Source organism: Symsagittifera roscoffensis, chromosome 7 (genome assembly GCF_963678635.1).
Source record: "Symsagittifera roscoffensis chromosome 7, txSymRosc1.1, whole genome shotgun sequence".
Classification (NCBI taxonomy): Eukaryota; Metazoa; Xenacoelomorpha; order Acoela; family Convolutidae; genus Symsagittifera; species Symsagittifera roscoffensis.
Window position 1 is genome coordinate 1,635,302 of NC_087068.1, and position 21,051 is coordinate 1,656,352.

Here is a 21,051-nt window from a genome sequence, read left to right on the forward strand (position 1 = left end):
GCACGGACTATCAGAGACTACGTCAACTAAATAAAAAAATAGGAGAATTCACTACTGGAAAACTTTGTCTATCTAGGAAAAGGCACTACGCAAAAAACGAACAAAGATAAGTTGATCTAAATTACTGCGACTGAAACTATGTTTATCTTCTCCATCTGGAGGTGACTCACTCGACTGTTGTTTGGACTGAAGAGACGTGAACAAATTTTGACGTCATAGTGGAGTTAGATGGGAGGGGAGGCTGTGAGTGTGCGCGTGGTGTGTCGAATCAGACCCATCAACAAAAATGAGGAGAAAAAGGGGGAGAAAAGTGTCGTCATTTTCAAAGGTTCTTTCGTAAATTAAAAGACTCGTCATTAAAAAATTCGTCGTTCATCCTAGCCCTTTCAACAAGTTATAGCCGACGAAGGCTCGTTTTCATATTCGAGTTTTTTCCAGTGTCCTACCCAGGGGCGGATCTAGGATTTTCTCGAGGAGGGCGGGCGGATTTTCAAAAAGTGTTTTTTACGGTCGACCAATTTGGGCTCTTTTCCAGTTTCCCACCCCCTCGTAAAGTTAAAAAATAAAGCTGTCCAACAAATTTTCGCACAGCATTTTCCATGTAAATAATGCTGTAAAAATTTGCCACCTGTTCACGCTGACACGTTTGGATGCAGTTTTCAAAAAGACTTTTATTTATTGAATTAAAAGAAAAATTAAATAGGGGACTGGAAAAGAGCCCAAAATTGATTTCCCGAGCTCTCCCAAAGCACTACAAGATTCTGTTTTGGTCAAATTTTCTGTAGAATTTTTTGTAGGCACTTTTTTGGAATTTTCTTCTAACTTTTCGTGTTTTTTCGGCCCCCTCAAAAAACTTATGTTGCAGCCCACGGCGGCTTGAGAAAATTTTTTGGGTCTGTCAGCCAAAAATGGATATCTCAAAATAGTACAAAAAAGGGACTCCCTAAATCCGCCCCTGTTACCACCCCTTCGTAATGTTACAAAATAAAGCGGTTCAAAAATTGTTCACACGGCATTTTGCATGCAAGATATGGGCTCTTTTCCAGTCCCCCCCTTTAATTTTTTCCGAAATATACTACGGAAATCAATTTGAAATGACTTTTCTGAAAATAAACTGGCTCTTTTTTAGTCCCCCCTCTTCAAATTAATTTTTGAAAACCTTATTTAACGTTGTCATAATGCAATGAAAATTGGCATGGTGAACAAACTGACAATTATGAACAGATTTCTGACAATTTCTTCATACATTACAGCGTAACATCACGCATTTAGCCGTAATAACACTTAAAACAAACATAAACATCGGTATTTTGGTAGGTGGGGGGAGTGGAAAAGAGCCAATAAGCTGCATTAAAACATGTCAGCGTGAACAAGTGAACAAATTCCTACAACATTTTTTACATGCAAATGCCGTGTAAACAATTTTTATCAGTTTCTTATGAAAAGTTTCCATTATTAATTGATATAAACTAAAATTCTATCAATGCGACTTAAATTTTGCCCCAAATCAGCTCGGAGTCAAAAGTTTTTCAGAGTATCTGAGCTTTTTAGATTATTTGAAATTCATTCTGCCTACGCATTAGCCTTATAACAAGGATCACCCATTTTTGTGTTTTTTTTTCAATCAGAAATTGGTTTTTTCGTGCTGGTTATCATAGAAAAAAGTCGAACGCGTAGACGGCATTGATTTAGGCTTAGTCGACGAAATTTCTTTCCAGAAAAAGATTGAAAAAATTATAAATTTCACGAAAAGATGTCTAAACTTCTTTACATACTTATTTGATTTTCCAGTGAAGGACAACGAAACTGGTCTGATCTAGACAGTGAACTTAATGAAGAGCTAAACAAAAAAATGAAGGTATTTTGACAGTAAGCCAATAAATGTTTCACACTTTGGTTGCACTTAAATCGAATGAAAAAGTACTAACTGTGTGTAACAAATTGAGATTCAGTATTCGGGTAATATTTTTCTTTGAATCTGCTTTGTTTGCTTTACTGTCTCTCAAAACTGTCAAATAAGTTCATTGTCTGGACCAGACCCGTTTCGTTTTCATTCGCCATTTTTCTTGAAAGAAGCTCAATGAAGCTGCCAAAATTAGCTTTCCCGCAATAGAACCACTGCTAAACGGATTTTCATTTTCATTCGCCATTTTTCTTGAAAGAAGCTCAATGAAGCTGCCAAAATTAGCTTTTCCCGTAATAGAACCACTTTTTACTGCTAAACGGATTTTTTATTAAGACCTACGCGCATTTTACTCACCTAAAATTAGACTAAAACTTAAAAGTTTCAAACGTGTTTCTCGCGACATAGGATGAGTTTTTAAAAAGATTATTACGTCTTTCGAATGTCGACTGGAAGTTCCGATGTTATATTACTCGGCCTATTCCAATGACAATGTGTGTATACCTGATTTTGCGTTACTTGAAAACAAAAAAAAGAGAAAATTTAAACGCACTCGAATACAAAGTTCCTTCCAATTTTCAATGGTCGGAACTACAAATTTACATTCAGTAGTTTTTGATTACGTGAGCAGTTTATTCAAGAAAATTCAAGGCAATCGCAGGTGCAATTTTGTTTTCATTGCCCTTAAAATATGAGTTTTGATTTTCTTATAGTGGTTTATAATATATGTGCGGAAAACGATTCGATCGACAAAAATTGGGCCAGGGCCGACCTTCTTTATGGAAGGCCGACCTTCTTTATGGAAAAACAGGGCCGACCATCTTTATGGAAAAAAACCGCCTTGCAGATAGAACAAAACACAGTCGAAGCAGATCCGATTGACACCTAAAAAGTTCTTTTTTAAAAACCTTTTTAATTGTCTGCTTACTTTACATTTTCCTAAATATAACTTGTTATTCTGGAGAATATCAGTTTCCAGTTCAGCTGAAAGCATCACTTTTACCGCTCAGTTATCTTAACGTATGTTATGCCTAAATTAATGTTATGAATGTCTATGAACAAGATAGAACAAAACACAGTCGAAGCAGATCCGATTGACACCTAAAAAGTTCTTTTTTAAAAACCTTTTTAATTGTCTGCTTACTTTACATTTTCCTAAATATAACTTGTTATTCTGGAGAATATCAGTTTCCAGTTCAGCTGAAAGCATCACTTTTACCGCTCAGTTATCTTAACGTATGTTATGTCTAAATTAATGTTATGAATGTTTTATTTGAACTTTTGTTTCAGATTTTGTCTTGTAATATTTAATTTGAACCAATCAGATTTTAGCATTATGAGCCACTTTCCAAAATGCCAAAAAAGTCCATTTTGGGCCGTTTGATGACTTCGGGTGCCGGACATCAAGCCGACGGGACTTCAAGCCGAATCGCAAAATTAGGGGCTTCAAGCCGAATATTTTCTTATAAAATTGAAAAATATGATTAATTTGAAAATTTTGTTTAAGAATTTTTGAATTTCATGATCTTTCTTTACTAGTTATTGGCGTAATTTTTACTAATTAGTTATTGGCGTAATTATTGGCATAAAATTTAAGCCTCCCAATAATGTTTAGGAAAGTTGAAAAGTAAAACACGGTCGAAGTATTTTATGCATTTTAAAAACCGGCTAATCTTATTACCGGATGCCAATCCCAAGTGGTGCATTGGCATGAAAAACACTTTTTAGGGACTAAACTTGACTACATTTTTGAAAAGCAACGTTCAACAGATGAGCAAAAAATTGTGTTTTGAGGTGCTTGTAAAGTTCAAATTTCGGCCTGAAGTCCCTTCGGCTTGAAGTCTCGTCGGCCCGTTGTCCTAGATCCCTTTTACCAGACCACAACGCAATAATTCAGTTAGGATAAACTTAAATCGGGTAGGGTTCTCATGCTTGAGGGACCGAACGTTTGAAAAATTTCAATCAATCAAAATCGCTTAGCGTTCCTATTGGCTAAATGCTTTTCTCACAAAATCGAAGTCAATACTAACAGAAAATGTGTTAAATCAGTAAAAAATAATCACAAATATTACGAATTGCGGATTACAACCGTAATACTATTCAGATAAACATCAAGATTTATGATTTCAAGATCATAAGAATTTTTCGTTCTTGAAAACACATCGGTTTATTATCTAATTGGTCAGTATTAACACTATTGGCTTGGATTTATTTTCTTACTTTGAGATTTTCGCGATGTACTTTGAGATTTTGAATACTCAATTCTGATTGGCTGAAAGTGAGTTAAAATTATTTTCAAGCATTTGGTCCGAGGGTTATTTTTATGCGCGAAGGACCGAATGGGCAAAAAAACTTGTGGGCCAAGGACTGAAGACAAAATTAGACGAAAGTCATTTTTTAACAGAAGCAATTTCCGTTTAATCGAAATGAAATAAATGAAGACACTTTTTGCTTTATTCATAACAAAACCCTTGAAATATACAACTTGTCCCAATTCGGCGGCGGTCAGTGACAATTTGAAAAGGTTCCATATTTCTGCCGTTTTTAGATTCGGCCAATATCAATGCTCAGTCCCTAGAATTGTTTACTTTCTTTCCAACTTTTAGAGTATTGAAATATGATTGGCCGATTATTATTTTTGCGCGTTAGGTCCTTTGCGAATGAGGGATTCTACCATTCGGTCCCTCAAGCATGAGGGATGCCACACTTAAATCAGTTGAACATTCGAAAAGGAACATTTTCAAATTGTCACTGACCGCCGCCGAATTGGGACAATTTTTATATTTCAAGGGTCTTGCAAGGAAAGAAGCAAAATATTGCTTTATTTATTTCATTCTGGTTGAATGGAAATTGCTTCTTTTAAAAAATTGACTTTCGGCTAATTTTGTCTTTAGTCCTTGGCCCACAAGTTTTTTCGCCCATTCGGTCCTTCGCGCATGAGAACAACCACCGGACCGAATGCTTGAAATTAATTTTAGCTCACATCAGCCAATCAGAATTGAGTATCCAAAATCTCAAAGTACTCCGCGAAAATCTCAAATTGAGAAAATAAAGCCATTAGTGTTAATACTGACCGATTAGATAATAAGCACATGAGTTTTCAAGAATGAAAAATTCTTAGAATTTGAACTCATAAATCTTGATGTTTATCTGAACAATATTACGTTTGTAACCCGCAATTCGTAATATTTGTGATTACTTTCCACTGATTTAACACATTTTATGTTAGTATTGACTTCGATTTTGTGACAAAAGCATTTAGCCAATAGGAACGCTAAGCGACTTTGATTGATTGAAATTTTTCAAGCTTAGGTCCCTCAAGCATGAAAACCCTACCCGATTTAAGTTTATCTTAATTGACTTATTGCGTTGTGGTCTGGTAAAAGGGATCTAAGACAACAGGCCGACGGGACTTCAAGCCGAAGGGACTTCAGGCCAAAATTTGATTTTTACAAGCACCTCAAAACACAATTTTTTTCATCTGTTGAACGTTTCTTTTCAAAAATTTAGTCAAGTTTGGTCCCTAAAAATTGTTATTCATGACAAGGCACCACTTGGGATTGGCATCCGGTAATAAAATCAGCCGGTTTTTAAAATGCATAAATTAAAAACATGGAAAACTCCTTCAACCGTGTTTTTTTTTTAACTTTCCTAAACATCATTGGGAGGCCTAAATTTTATGAAAACTTCAGTAATTAGTAAAGAAAGATCATGAAATCAAAAATTCTTAAACAAAATTTTCAAATTATTCAAATTTCACAATTTTATAAAAAAAATATTCGGCTTGAAGTCCCTAATTTTACGATTCGGCTTGAAGTTCCGTCAGCTTGATGTCAAACCCAAAGTCATCATACGGCGCAAAATGGACCTTTTTGGCCTTTTGGAAAGTGGCTCATAATGCTAAAATCTGATTGGTTCAAATTAAATATTACAAAACAAAATCTGAAACATAAGTTCAAAAAATCAGTGGCATAAGTCCCAAAATTTATCTTCCAGAATTCGGATTGGTTGAAATTTGAGCCAACAAAATTATGGATTCATTGTTCACTGTTCAAGCTGCACAAACTCAAGCTGCAGAATAGTGACCGCCGCAGCCGTGTCAACGTGTTGCGAGCTTGCCACCAAAGGGTAGGACCCTATACGAAAATTAGAGACGGTTATCGCCGCAAGGTGACGACGCGCGCTTAGCGCGCCCACCAGCGACCTTAAGCCGAGACTCGGTTATTTTGGTCTTTTGACCAACTGAAACGATTTGGGACTTATACGACTGCTATTTTATTTTGGGACCTATGGGACTGATTTTTCATTTTGGGACCTATGAATACGCACCGGGCCGTATAACAGAAAAAAATTGCACACGTATCAGGGGCGGATTTAAAGGGGGCGGACGCCCCCTCTCAGGGATTCGAACCCCTGCCGACCCAAAGGGTCTCCCCTTTGGTACTATTTAAGAAATCCGTTTTTTGCCTTCAAATTTTTCTGAAGGCGCCTTTTTTCTAAAGGCCCCACTAACTTAATGTATGAAAAATGTATCACTAGCATTTTTCCATAGACTAAGTGTAGGAAACTCTATGATTAGCATTTTCGGTCTATGGAGGTCAACCCGGCTACTAACTTTGAGGGGGAGCGCGCGCCAAAAAAAAACGCATTTTTTTGTCAAAATTTTCCAAAAAGTGCCAAAAAAAATTGCTTGCGGCGCAGAAAATTTGACCAAAACAGTCTTTTTCTAAAGCTTTACAAGAGCCCGGAAAATCAATTTGGTCGACCTAAAAAGAATGTTCGAAAATGGTCGTCAAAATGTTTGAAAATCCGCCCCACCTCGGGAAAATCCTAGATCCGCCCCTGACTCGTATTTCAATTACTGCTCAAAGCTGTCACAGCGGAAGGAATGTTTTCTTAACTTTTTCGCGCATTTCTGAAATGTTCACTCTCACATGTTGCAAAATGAAGTCTAGGCTATGCAACCGTTGATAGACAGATCTCTGTTTTCGAACATCGTTGACATGCTGTTATGGATCTACTTAACAATTGCGTTCCCCCCTTTGGTATCTACTTAAGAATTGCCACCCCTATTAAAAAAAGCAGTAAATTAGCACTGAGCTTTCTATTGAGAATTAGAGTTTTGCTGCATTCTGATTGGTCGAAAATGCGTTATTTTAATCTACTTAACAATTGTTCCGTTGTTATTGCTGTTCTGCTGTGTACAGGTGAGAATGGAGTGACAACCGAGGCGCACTCGAAGAAGTGTTTCAACTTCGATGCAGTGCTGCAGCCAGAAGTGACCCAGGAGGAGGTGTTTGAGGAGGGCATGAGACCCATCATTGAACACGTGCTCAAAGGTGAGCCAAGGTCAGCATCACATGACATCCCATTTACTTAATGGATTAGGCCAACTTTGCTCCACCACATTGCTCCAATTGTTCTCTGTGTCAGCTATGCAGTCAGCGAATTAACAAGCCTCTAAATTTTCTATCTATCAAAATTGTATCTATCTATCTTGCGTATTAAAAAATATCATATCTTACTTTGGCGAGAGAAAACTCTGAAAAAAGTCTTTCGATGATTTTTTTTATCGGAACGGCGACAACTCGCTATAAATGACAACTCTCGAAAAAAGCCACAATCGGATTCGAGAAGTTTGAAGGCTAGTTTAACAAACAGTTTCGGCCGTTACCAGAGAGGACAAAAAACGCTTGTCATAAAATTCTTTACTAAGGAGAAAATTTTTATCATTTAATGTCTTAGACCGCAAAAATTGTATGAAAATAGCATGATAAGCATTTTTATTTCATACCATTGAAATATATCATAGACATTTTTCCAAATTATGGAGCTGTATGACAAGCATTTTTCCAGATATTTTTTTTTGTGTTTGATTTTGGGTATTTTCCCTGAAACACAGCAACCATAAAGTTTCTCAAACAGCAATACCAGTAGTATAAACAGCATTGAATTTGCAGATAAATATACGTATTTACAGATGCCAAGTAAGTTAAATTTATGAATTTTACACAGTATGATAGCAAAAAATGTAGCCTTGTGTTAGCAATGAGACTGAAAATTCAAACCATTCAAAGCTTAAAACTCGTGGTCTGCTTTTTGGACAAAAATAGGTTGTCTAAATCCTAAAAAAAGCAATTCTGACATCCCAAAGAATCTTTTCTTCCAGCTTTTCATCAAAGTTTTAATAGCAAAATTTAGAATTTTTCACATTTCTCCGAGAACAAAAAAAACTGAAGCTCAAACTTTTTCAAGGCTAAATTTAGCATACCTAATTTTTGAAAAACAAAAATTTCGGCCATTTTTAAGTGATAACTTCCAAATCAGTGATAAGTATTTGGATCTTGTTAACATTTCTGTTTTGTTCTGTTTTGATGTTCAGAAGACTTTGAATATCTTAAGACAACAAGCAGTTGAGAATTTTTAATATATCAAGGGTAATTAAAACAGATACGAAAAAAAGCGATGAAAACCATATTACGTTTGAGCGTTTTGACTTGCATAAATGACCTACATGGTTGTCAGTAAAGCAACAAGGACCAACAGAATCTTTGATTGCTGAATATCGCTAGCTGCTAAAATTGGGTAATTTAAACTGATTTTAGAAATTTAAAATGTAGTTTCAATCGAACTCCAACCTCAAATCCTGATAACCCTATGTAGAATATACGATTGTGCAACTCCGCACCGCATGAACCGCGGTAGGAAAAACCAAAAAAACGGAAACTAGATATGATTCTAAGGTTTTCAGTAATCATTTGATAACCTCAGTTGACCATTCTGTTGTGGTAGTGTGTTGACCACCTAGTTTTTGAGGACATAAGGTTGAAACGAATTATTTTATCATTTTTTATAGTTAATCGTTTGATCACTACGAAATAGATTTTTGCCAATCGTGTCTATTAAGCTCATCAGCATAACTACTTAATATTTTTACTAATAATTCAACCTTATTATTGATTTAGTTTTCAGATAGAACTTAGGGATTATAACATGGCGCAGCCAGCAGTTTCTTCATCTGAGTCCCTTTTTTTGGGGCAAACCGTCGGCTTAACCTCCATATCCATGAGAGGTATGGGTGGGTCAGAAAACAAACGAAGCAAACGGAGAACAACGGAAGGAGAGACCCAAAATAAGTCTAAATATGTCTACTACCACCAAGCAGACGCATGAACAAAATCAAGATTAATATTTGCCTTAGGAAATAAAGGATAGAAGAGGTTTTTGCAACAACACCCACACATAAATCTCAACTCAGTAAAATTCAAACTTTTTTAAGACGCTTGTGGACAATTATTCAAGCGTGAGAAAAAATTTATCTTTAAAAAGATGCAGGTTTACAACGCATCACATGGAGAAAGAGAAGGTTTCGAATCTTTTTAAGTTTGCTTAGCAGGGCAAGCCTTTAAGTGTGGATGGACCGAGGATATTGAAAAGTAAGTCAACTGCAGTATATTTATAGCAAAACTGAGAATCTCTGACATAAAAAAAGAGCTCTGTATTACACCAGGAATCACAGTAGATGACACCCTCAAATCAGCATTGCTGCAGAAGAAAGAGTACGTAACAGCGAATTCACTTCAAAAGCAGAGTACTTGCAGCAAGCAACTCGACGACTCATCAGTTTCTCTAATCAATTTCGGGTAAGACAAGAACCATTTATTTCCATCCAAGCTAAAAAAAACAATGTTCAAAACAGAATGAACAGAACTCTAAGGAAAGGAAATTTTAAACCAAAATCTCAACAAAACCAACAAAACACCCAACTGAAACTATGCTATTTCTGTGGAAAAAGATTCACATCTGAGCGCAAGGCAAAATCTGAGCACAAGCCGGGGAGCAATATGCAGAAGTCGCGGAAAAAGGGACATTTCGCTTACTGCTGTAAGAGCACGCAAATTGCCAACGTCGAACAACCGGAGCTGGACGATGAAGATTGCAACTTCATTAGACTCAGACAATGAAGAGAATTATTTGGTCCTTAACGTCTCTAAATTATCTATTTAGACGGAAGTAGTCAAAAATAAAGAAGTAATCAATTCCGCCCCAGGCAAAACTAAGTGCCTCTAAGATGCTCATTCAAGAGGCTCATTGTTCAGCACGACCATCGACACTGGGATTCCAGCCTCAGGAAGAAATTGATATTTGCTCGAACGGCTGGAAACTAGAAGGTGCAAAATATTTAATCTCCGAGAAAAAGACTAGATGCCTATAAGGCTTAGACATCTAACCAGACTTCGGGATACACAAAACACAGCTGAAGCCTCCTACTAAATCAGTCAATGCAATTTTAGAATATGAAGATCAAGAAGAAGCTGAAACAAGGCTTTGGAAGAACCAATTTGTCAAGAAATACAGTAAGGTAGTCCAAGGTTAGGACGATCAAAGAAGCACAAGGTTTTCACACCTCTAATTCCGATTCAAGAAAAAGGCAGAAGGGTGCCACTCCATATTCGAGCCAAAGTGGGAGCCAAAATCAAGAAACTTATAAAGGACAGTCACATAAAAAAGCCAGAAAATTGCACAAGTGATCAATTCGTAGCTCTGTTAGCGATCACAGCAATAAAGGATGGCACAGTGAAGTTAGCAATGGACGCGAAACCGATGAATTCCCAAAACTACAAAAATAAAAATCGATAGCCAAATGTACTGGAACTCTTAGCTTCTGCGGCCCAAATTACCACGTCCAAATCAGAAGTCACAGTTCAGTTTGGTTCACATCTTTAGATACAAAAACTTATTTAGTCAACTTCCATTAGATGAATCCATCAGCAAACACTACAACTTCACCATAGTATTTGGAGAGTTTAGTGGAACATACAGATTTAAAACCGGATTTTATGGGATAACATACATGCCGAATAAAATTCCCAAGGCGATGAACAACACATTTTTAGGAGAAAAAGGAGTATTCTGTTTCTCAGATGCTATTCTAATGGTGTCGAACGGATCAATTACCAGCCATAACGAAATAGTCGATGACGTTTCATGATGATTAGACAAAATTGATGTGCATTATTTTGAGTAAAGGCAAATTCTCGAATACCAACTTCACCTATCTGGGATTCGAGATCGAAGATACAGGAGTAAGACCAAAACACTCAAAGATAGAAGCAGTGATGGCACTATAACCAATAAAATCTCTGAAACAGCTCAGATGTTTTATGGGTATATGATTCACATGTCCAGATTTGTTCCTAATCTACCAAATTACAATGAGTTACTGCGACAATCACTAAAAGCAGACCCCAAAGAGAGGTTCACATAGAGTGAAGAGGCAAACAACGCTTTTCAAAAGATATCGGAACTGATTTCAAATTTTACCGACCATAAAGCTATAGTTACAGCTTTGACAGAAAATTGTGGAAACAAGACCCACTAGTCCAGATTAACCATTTGGGCAGCCAAAATTTTTTCACATTTGAATGCTCAATATCCCACATTGCAGGCGTTAAAATAGGAATGGCTGATTACTTGTCTAGAAGTCCTAAAATTGAGGCGCCACTTACTTCAAAATACGATGATCAATTCGTAGTCAAGGCCATTGAGAAAGTCGATGAATCGATGATCAACACGCTAGTAAGCATTCTTTTAGATTACGAAGAAAGTCAGTTAATTCATGCCCATCAAGAGACGAACAACCTACACCAACAGAAATTTATTTTCAACGTAAATTTGGCAAAAGACAACAATCAGTTACCCGATCGCCGACGGAGGGCGACGATATTCGGTACAAAGATTTTAATCAATAAAAATATCCGCATAGAAGCAATTTAGAAGCATCATTCGGTATAGACGGCACAAGAATCTTCCAATCGCAATCAAATATCCAAGTGTACATACACCCGCGAGACGGCGCCTTATCGTGCGATTTTTATATTAGCCAATTAGATTACTTTAGGCAAATCCACATCCCTCATGTACATTTTGAAAATTACGCGGCAAATTTTTTAACTAACCAAAACAGTTTATCCAAATTTGTAACTCATCGCGATAGGGTGAAACTACATGCGGCGGAAATTTTAACCAATCAGAATCTCTTATTTGTAATTTATCCACAACTTTGCCCCATCTAACCAGATCACCACGAGAGAACATCTGAGCCGAACTCAACCAATCAAAAGAGGCGACGTATTATTCAACCAGAAGTTAACAGAAATCTTTGTCTCCGACTTTACATCTAAATCTCAACGGCCTAAATTCTTTAATACCAGTTAACTCAAAAAATCTAATCTTTCAGAGAAACCATATGAGTAAATTTGATCTTTCTTCAATAAGTCAGATGGAAAGCCCAATTATGGAGAGAATTGTAGAGAGGGCCGATTCTAGACAACCAGTAGAATTTCTCAATACCCACAGGAAACGAAAGAGAGTGACACAAGTTAACAGAAACAAAACCAACTATGCCAAAATAATTTCGAACATCAGGGTGAACAGGGTTAAGGAGTCCGTGAGAGTCAACATGATTGCGATTCAGGCCAGAAACCATACGACACCGAAAAAACCGATTCTTACACCAGACAAGAAGTCTTTCACAACGGGACTCCTAAACATTCTAGTTACGGATCTACTGGGGGAGTTGACAACTGAAGACAGTCAGTTAGGAAAACTACGGAAGCATATTCTAGCAAAGGACAGAGAGAGTTCCTACGACTGGGCAGCTACATGGCCAACTTCTGGTATGATGCATCAGTGATCAACAATTGTATCATCATCGAAAACCGGGTGGCGATTCTCACTTGTCTCAGGAAGGCCGTCATGGCTCGACTGCACAGAACACACCCAGATCAGGAAGACATGGTGGGTGTTGCACAATTTCTATGGTGGCTGAAGATGCAGAGAGAAATCATAGACATGTGCCAATCTTGCAGCTCATGCTCGGCTAATGGTAAGAACCTTAAAACATCCATATAATTCAACTCTTCAGAACTTCTGCCAGATCTATCCGGACCGAACGAAAAGCTTCAAGTGGACTTCGCAGGGCCCGAAATTTATTCAAAAAGGAAAAAGCTTTTATTCTATTTGCAATTGACTGGTTTTTGAAACATCCATCAGCCATAATTACTAAAAACTCGGGGAGCGAAAAACGCCTAAATTGTAAACAAGTATATACACCGGCATATCATACCAAAAAATTTAAGAACCGATCAGTATTCTGGATTCAAAAGCGCTAAATTAGGAGAGTTTTGAATATCTAAGGGGATAAATCAAATGTTCTGCCTAGTAGGCGATCACCGCGGTTGCGGATTGGCGGAAGAGTGTATTCAGACTCTGAAAAGGAAGTTAGGCACTATGTAGTTGGACCCAAATTTTGAGGATATTCAATCATACTTTGTTCAGATTTACGCTCAAAGACACCAGCCGCAAGCACGCCGATAACACTGCAACATCAGTGCAGTTCGACCCAACCCAACAGTCAACTAGTACACATTCTGCCGAGTCCAAACGTATCTCAGAGAACAAGGAGGGACATTTTACGAACTAAATTAAACTACAAGCAAAGAAAATGAAGCTGAATACATCGAGGACGAAGATATCCAAAAAGAAGCCAACAGCTTTAGCAGCCAGATATACAGCCTCGCCAAATATACTACGAAACATTCCAAGCAGTGGAATCCTAGACTTTACTCTGACTTCTAGTAGCTCCCCTGAACAGGAAGTACAGGCAGTACCAAGAGTGAATGAGCCAGAAAACCAGACGACAAACGAATGCCCGATAACATCAGTGCCGATTGTAATAAAGAATGTGCTGGGGACAAGCAAGAGTGTAGCGGGAAACTGTCGATATTGTCTGTACCCATAAAGGATAATGTGTAAGTTACGGGTCAAAACATTGCAGAAAGCTGCCCGATATCGTCTCTTTCGATAGTGACGAAGAAAAAGACTTCACTGGACAAGGAAGAGTGCGAAAGCCACCGTCTCGGGAACAACTTCAGTAGAGGTGGAACAGAAGCAGGGGAGAAGTCTGGAAAAACAAAACTTCAGACAAAATGAAAACTCAGGCCAGTTCTGGACCATCCAGACAAGAAAAGAGACAACGAGACAAAAAGAGTGGAGACGGAGACAAAGACAGTATCAAATAGTTCAAAAAGGTCATCAAGCAGAAGTAAGCGACAAACGCAGTTCTTCGGAAGTCGCTAAAACTTTCAGCTAATAGTATGGAAGAGAAATCAGGCGAGGAGAAACTTCAGACAATTCCAGTATCGCCGGGGGGATATTCCGTCTTCGGCAGGGAACATGCCGTCGCCGTCGCCAAGGAGGAGGTTGAAAAGACCAATGTTTGCGGTTTATAAACCAGACTTAGTTCAGAGGAAGAAAACTGACTAAATTTTTAAAACTTTTAAACTCTTTGTTTGAAGTGAAGTGAATTTAATACGTTGTACGAATTTTCCTAGAGGAGAAATGTGGTGGATGTCTGATGATCATCAAAAGTTTGAGGACATAAGGTTGAAATGAATTGTTCTATTATCATTTAACGTTGATCTTTTGATCGCTACGAAGTAGACACCTGCCAATCGTGTCTATTATGTTCATCAACTTTGCTGTGCTAAAGCTAACTCACTCTTCGTAAACTATTGAAATTTTATTGTTGCTTATCATTCTATTAATCCCATCACTACTTATTATCTTTACTATTATGTCAACCTTATAGTTAGTTTAGTTTTCAGATAGAACTTAGGGAATATCACACATTGTCAGCTACGATGCGTAATCTCAAGTCGTCAAGGTCAGGTTTCAACGTCTAGATGAGGACACATTGTCCAGTAAGGCAAAATATACATACAAATTGTTTATATTTTCAGAACAATGTTCATATCTTGAGGAGTTTGAAAAAACGAAAGACTTCCCTCCTCCTTTTAAACAATTTTTGAAAAATGAAAATTGATTTTTGTCGTTTTCGCTGATCCAATTTTTAAAGTTCGTTTTGTTTAATTTTATCTGTGTCAATGTTTTTTTTTCAGTCTGGCTCGCCCTTCTCTTCGTTTTTCGTGATTTTTGGTGTGTCCCTTTTTGTCTATCTTTCGTCTTTGGGTCATTTTCTGCCGGAAAAGCTTCCAAAGTCAAAATAGGAATCCACTACATAGTTAATACTCGTATTACCCTGCTTTCTTTCTTTTTTGATATGATTTTTGTATTTTTTTTGCTTTTTTCATATGTTTTACTCACTTTTTTTTGTTTTCAATCAAATATTTGTACATATTCGAAAAATGAAGTGAGCACCTCGTCACGGATAGTTATAAATAATATAAACAGTATAAGTTCTTTGTTCAATCAAACCTGTAGGAGCATGACATATAGTATGACAAAGTGGTTAAAAAATAGTACATACATAGAGGAAATAAATAACAAGATCTCAAACCAATCGCTATATTTTCTAGGCATGCGCTAGTTTTTGTTTGCTATAAGCTGTTTTGTTTCATAATTACCCGACTAAAATGTTCTGATTAGCTTCGATGTTTCAGGCTACAATGCAACTGTGTTTGCTTACGGACAGACTGCTTCTGGAAAGACATTCACCATGGAGGGGGCTCTCAGTGACGAAAAGGGAAAAGGTGAGTAATATTCTTTGATATACGCGGATTGGAGTGGGCATTGGTAAACACAAGCACCTTTGCTGTACCAAGAAGGAATTGACGACACATTTATGAAATTTTATGCCAATTAATGATGTCCAAATCAAAACAGTTGGACATTTTGGCATTTCGAATAACGTTTCATTTTCAAGCCATAATGCGCAGAGGATCGAAATGAGGCCTCTTTTTCTTTGTTAGGAGTGATTCCTCGGATGGTGGAGGCCCTGTTCAAGTGTGTGGAGGGAAACAATGACGCGAAGCTGACCATCCACCTGTCCTATTTCGAGATCTACAATGAGAAACTGCAGGACCTACTCAAACCAGAGAGCGACAACCTACCCGTACACGAGAAAAACGGAGCCCCATATGTTAAAGTGAGAACGAGAACCCCGAACCAAAAGCCTATAACAAGTTTTCTCATGCAGACGAAATCTTTCAACTATTGACTTTTTCAATTGAATCCAAGAATTGAATCCTCGACAGTATTTCAAAGATGAAAAACTGCAGTTTTGCAAACTCCCCAGCTCACCAGAATTTAGCTGAAAAGCGAATCATATATTATATTTTTTGACTAGTGCTGTTTTGTCTATTGAAACTTATGATTAGAATGATATCACAATTAGTTTGTTGAAAGAGAGACATGTATCTGTGATCCGTAGGGTCTGCACGAGGAAGCCCTGAAGACACCCAAAGAGGTGATGAAGTGGATTGAGAAGGGAAAGAAGAGCAGACATATTGGGAAGACCAACATGAACGAACACTCCTCAAGGTCACACAGTGTAGTACAACTCAAGGTCGAACAGGTCAGCTGCTTCTAAATCCCATTGAGATTACTTTCAAATTCTTTTGAGCCCGCTAGTCAAACTAAAATTCTTTTGTGAATTTTTAATAGAATGCTTTTTAAGCACGAAATATGTCTTTTTCTAATATTCACCATGATTATAGGACTACAATTCGACTGCTCGTCATACAAATATTTTAATAATCTCAAGATTTTTCGAGAATCTTCTCAATCTACAAAAAATCTAATCTACAAACTAGTTTGGAAAACATTACGAACATTTTCGAACCTTATAAGCCTTTCGAGATTTTGCAAAATCGGAGATTCCACCCGACAGGCTGACGCCTTTTTGGTATTCTCACAAGCCGAACTAAATTGTAAACGTACAATTTCATAGAATGTACGGTTATAAGTTTTGGCTTGACTATAAAATTATTATTACTTGCAACATTCAAGGATATTTACCATATATTTGGGCTTCAATTGAAGCTTGAATTGTATCAATGTCTTTCAGAAGTAGCAGCAATATGCTAATTCGATTTGTATTTCAATTTCATTCTATTTAGTCTACAATGAAAGGAAAGAGTTCAAGTCTGCTTTTCTTGGTGGACCTAGCGGGCTCAGAGAAAGTGGCCAAAACAGGTGCCACTGGGCAAACCCTAAATGAAGCCAAGAACATCAACAAATCCCTCTCCTGCCTGGGAAATGTGATCAACGCTCTCACGGATAAAAAGAAGGCCCATGTTCCTTACAGAGACAGCAAGTTGACACGTATCTTGCAGGTGAAATACAAAGCAAGTTTTTCATGATGATTAAATATTAAAAGTAAAATACCTATGTTTGTATGAGGATGAAAACTGCTAAAAGTCAATCCATTCAATATCTATAATGACATATTCCAAAATGTACTTACTAGCGCGGGTTGAATTGTATGAATCAAAAGTTCTGATACTGTTCTCAATTCAAATTTGAAACAATAAAAGCCTTCCATTTGGTTTTTGCTATTAAATCTTATACCGGACACTGCCTGAAACTAGAGAACACTAAAAACGAATTTTTTCTTGCTTTTAATAACTTATATAAGTTATTTGTATCCTCTTCTTTAGTAATTATTGCTGCAATATCTGAATTAGCGATATTTAGCACGGCATTTTAAACCGGGAATTTTCTAGAATAATTCTGAAAAACCTGCAGGAGAGCCTCGGAGGAAATGCACGAACTACAATGGTCATCTGCTGTTCGCCCGCCAAAATGAACGAGGCCGAAACTCAATCCACCCTAATGTTCGGCCAGCGAGTGAAGACAATTAAAAACAATGTGAAGGCCAACACTGAGAAGTCCAGTGAGTACTGGATGAAGATGTACAACAATGAGTGCAATAAAGGAGCCAAAATCAAAGTTCTCGTTTTGAAGTTGATCAAAGAAGCCAAAGAACATAGAAAGGGTAAAGAGCTGAAAAATATAATTTTTCTAAAAAACATATTCCCCTATATGGTGGAAACGTATAAACGTTCGGGAAAATCCTTCCAACCACTTTTTTTCTGACCCGAGACCTAAAAAATTTCGACAAGACTTAAAACTGAATCTAAGAAAACATTCTTGACTTAGAAACCAGAGTACTAAAATTCGATTAATAGTTATCATATTAACCATCATAATAATCACCATAACCATCGTATCGTAACCATCATAATAATCATCAAAGTATTAATAAAAATGATTGTAATAATCATCTTAATCATTATTATAAAATTCGAAATCATAATCAATTACTTGTTAGAAATTATAAGACATAATTTGAAATATAGAACAGGTGAACAATTGGTCGTGAAGACGCCAAACTCAAACATTTTTAATTCAAATCGGAACGAAATCTCGGATAATTTTTTTAGCAATCCTGAACCTGTTCCCTTGCGATTTATCCATCAATTTTAGCGTTTTATTATGCCTAGTTTTGCTTTGAATAGTGTCTGAATCAGATCTGAGTTAGCTCTGATTTATTAAGATCAAATCTATTTTAAATCTGCCACAAGTCTTTTTGAATAAATTGGCTTGTTTAAAATATAGATATGCTTCAGATCTTTGGCAACCCTGAAAATATAAGATTTTACAGAGGTCAAGCCTGAGAACGGAATCACATTTCCTTTAGATTTAAACCGAGTCAAATTGTCAATAGTATACGGCAATCGCTGCATTTTATTTGTTTGTTGATATATTTTGTTCTGAATTTTTACAACCAAGATTCAAGAACAAATAAAATAAGAAGACCTGACATTTTTGTCAAAATCAGATCTTTTGGTAAGAAATAAAGAGTATTACATATAAAAAGAACGAATGAGGTAAGAAAAAATAGAACTTCACCTGATTTATTTAGGTTTTCAGGGAATCGAAAGTTTTTGTTTTGTTATTTGTTTGCACTGATAACTCTAGTCCCAAAAAAATTGTCCCAATGTCGAGAAAAACCGAATTAAATGTTTTGATTTTTTTGACCTTGCAGCAAGCGAGCAGAATTTTTATAGAAGAGTGAGCCATGAAGATTTAGTGTTTTTTTTTTTGAAAATTTAAGCGCCATTTTTGGAATAAAAAAACCATTGCACTTTATTCCTTTTGCCTGATTTGCCTTTTTTTGTGATTGTCGAATATATCTTAGTTTCTGTTTTTGTTCAAATCTTTTTTTATCACACCAGGTACAAAAAAATATTCACAAAAACTTTCAATGTATTATTTTAAGAACATGGTCGGAACATTCTGTGCTAATGGCAGAGCAACTGGTTATCGCTGTTTTCTTTGTTTTTTTTTCGTGCAAAATAATAGTCGGAATGGGTGAAATGATGTATTACTTTGAAAGCCTTTCAGTCAATTTTGAGAAAAATTTGGTGGAAGTTTTTGATTTTTGATTTAATTTCGAGGGAATAAAGCGAGTTAGCTGTCTTTTTTATGCTTAATTTAAGCCCTTTACAAAAGCTTATTTGAGTCTAATTTTAGTTTTTTTTTAAATTAAAATAGGTTTTTGGAGTTTCCCAACGCCATTTTGTGAATCAAAATTTTCAAGAAATCAAAAAAACTCAGCAAAAAAAATTTGAAAAAGTTTGAAAAGTTTTATTTTTTTTATTATGTTTCTGTTTTTCTAGTCATTTTTTTGAAAAATGATTGGTCAATTTGCTTATTTTATTATGACTGTCGAACATGCTTAAGCTCCCGTTTTTCGTTCAGATATCGTTATATCTATATACCACGCAAAAAAAACGACACTAATTTGAAAAAAAACTCTTTATGTGTTTTTCAAGTCTATGGTTGGAACATTCTATGCTACTTGCACAGTAACTGGCTATCCTCGTTTAATTTGTTTTTGTGCAGGTGGCAAGCCGAAGCCTGAAGTGGATCTTGATGAGTTAAAGAAACTGTTGGAGGACTTCGGGAAAGGAGATGCGGATGCGAAAATCGAGAAGATGGGGGATGACGGCGGAGGAGGGGGAGGGGGAGCCAACGTCTGTTAGATATATCAATTTATTGAAATGTGCGACTTTCTCATTTGGGGCGCAACAAGTTGCGGTTGTTTTTTTTTGGACCAAGTAGAATTTCAAAAAAAATTGATTGCACTAAGTCGCACAGAAACCGCAGAAACTTCTTGGTCGCGCAGAACTGCGACACATTTTGTTTTGAATGGCGACGGTCGCGCCATAGCTATTTTGAGTGCATAAGTGGCGTGTACCTGAGCCCGGGTGGGTTTATCAATTTTGAGTGTTGCAGTGTAATTTCAGCTGCAGATGTGAGTGGTGGGGGCAAAGACAAGGAGGAGAAGAAGAGCAAGAAGGAGTCAGGGGGCAACAAAGAGAGCAAGACCAGCAGCAAGGCTGTGAGTGACCAGTCAAACACAATTTACCTCTGGTCATTTTACATTACCCCCTCCCCCTAACTGAACTAAAGTTGCGCTAGGGGGGATTCCCGGGTAATTGTAAGGCTACCTTCACAGATCCTCTTTTACAACTTCCTTTTTTATTCGACCAATCCTTAATGCTTCCGAAGCTGCCAATGCATGCTAAAACGAAGGGGACAGCCCTCTTAAAGAGCAATTTTGTTAGAAAAGTGCTTAAAAAGACATATTTGCCTCGCTAAAACAAGTTGTCTTGGAAAAGCTTTGCAAATCATTTTGGACAATCTATTTTTTTTGGAAGTTTCTCTCCCGAAAAAAATTATGAATTTTCCAAAAAGTTTATTTCTGCTCAATTTCACTGTTTTTTAAGCAAAAACCTTTCGTAGCAGGGCAGAACGTTGATTATTTCGACAGCACTTTAAAGCATTGAACTCGTTTTTGATTACCTAATGTTTGATTGCACTTGCGATCAGTTTAATGTATGAATACGAATCTTCTTTTTTTCTAACCTAACTCGCAAATAAAAAAGTTCATTAAAAGTGTTCACTTATTTGTAAATTTCACTGTAGCTATGAAAATTGCATAGCATCTGTTCTCTGCTTTATTTGTGACTAGTGTTTAGTGCCCATTAAGCTTCTTTGGCTGAGTTTGCAGTGTGTGAGACTCTTAATCTGTACTATTTCGAGACTTATTGTTCCGACTTTCGTTACGAAAGTAACGGAATATTTGCGCTCGGGGTGGGTTTTTTTTTCTTCAGACAAATTTCGACTTTTTAACTAGCCATTTTGACCGAATTTTTTTATATCATTCAAAAAGTATTGTTGTCCTGAGCTTAAATTTGAAGAGATATTTCACCTGTGATTATTTTTCGTAAAGTTATGAGGGTTTAAAGATTGCCATTTTGGCCATTTCGACCAAT

The 21,051-nt window shown here is 36.8% G+C and overlaps 1 protein-coding gene across 1 annotated transcript; it reads left to right on the top strand.

Moving 5' to 3' along the window:
• Positions 1-228: 228 nt before the first annotated feature.
• On the top strand, positions 229-19,755 carry LOC134851327 (kinesin heavy chain-like). The gene is made up of 8 exons (XM_063867360.1): positions 229-328; positions 7,111-7,242; positions 15,367-15,456; positions 15,676-15,851; positions 16,137-16,280; positions 16,825-17,040; positions 17,453-17,702; positions 19,616-19,755. The coding sequence occupies exons 1-8, from the start codon at positions 229-231 to the stop codon at positions 19,753-19,755; spliced, it is 1,248 nt and encodes a 415-aa protein (XP_063723430.1).
• The last annotated feature ends 1,296 nt before the right edge of the window (positions 19,756-21,051 follow it).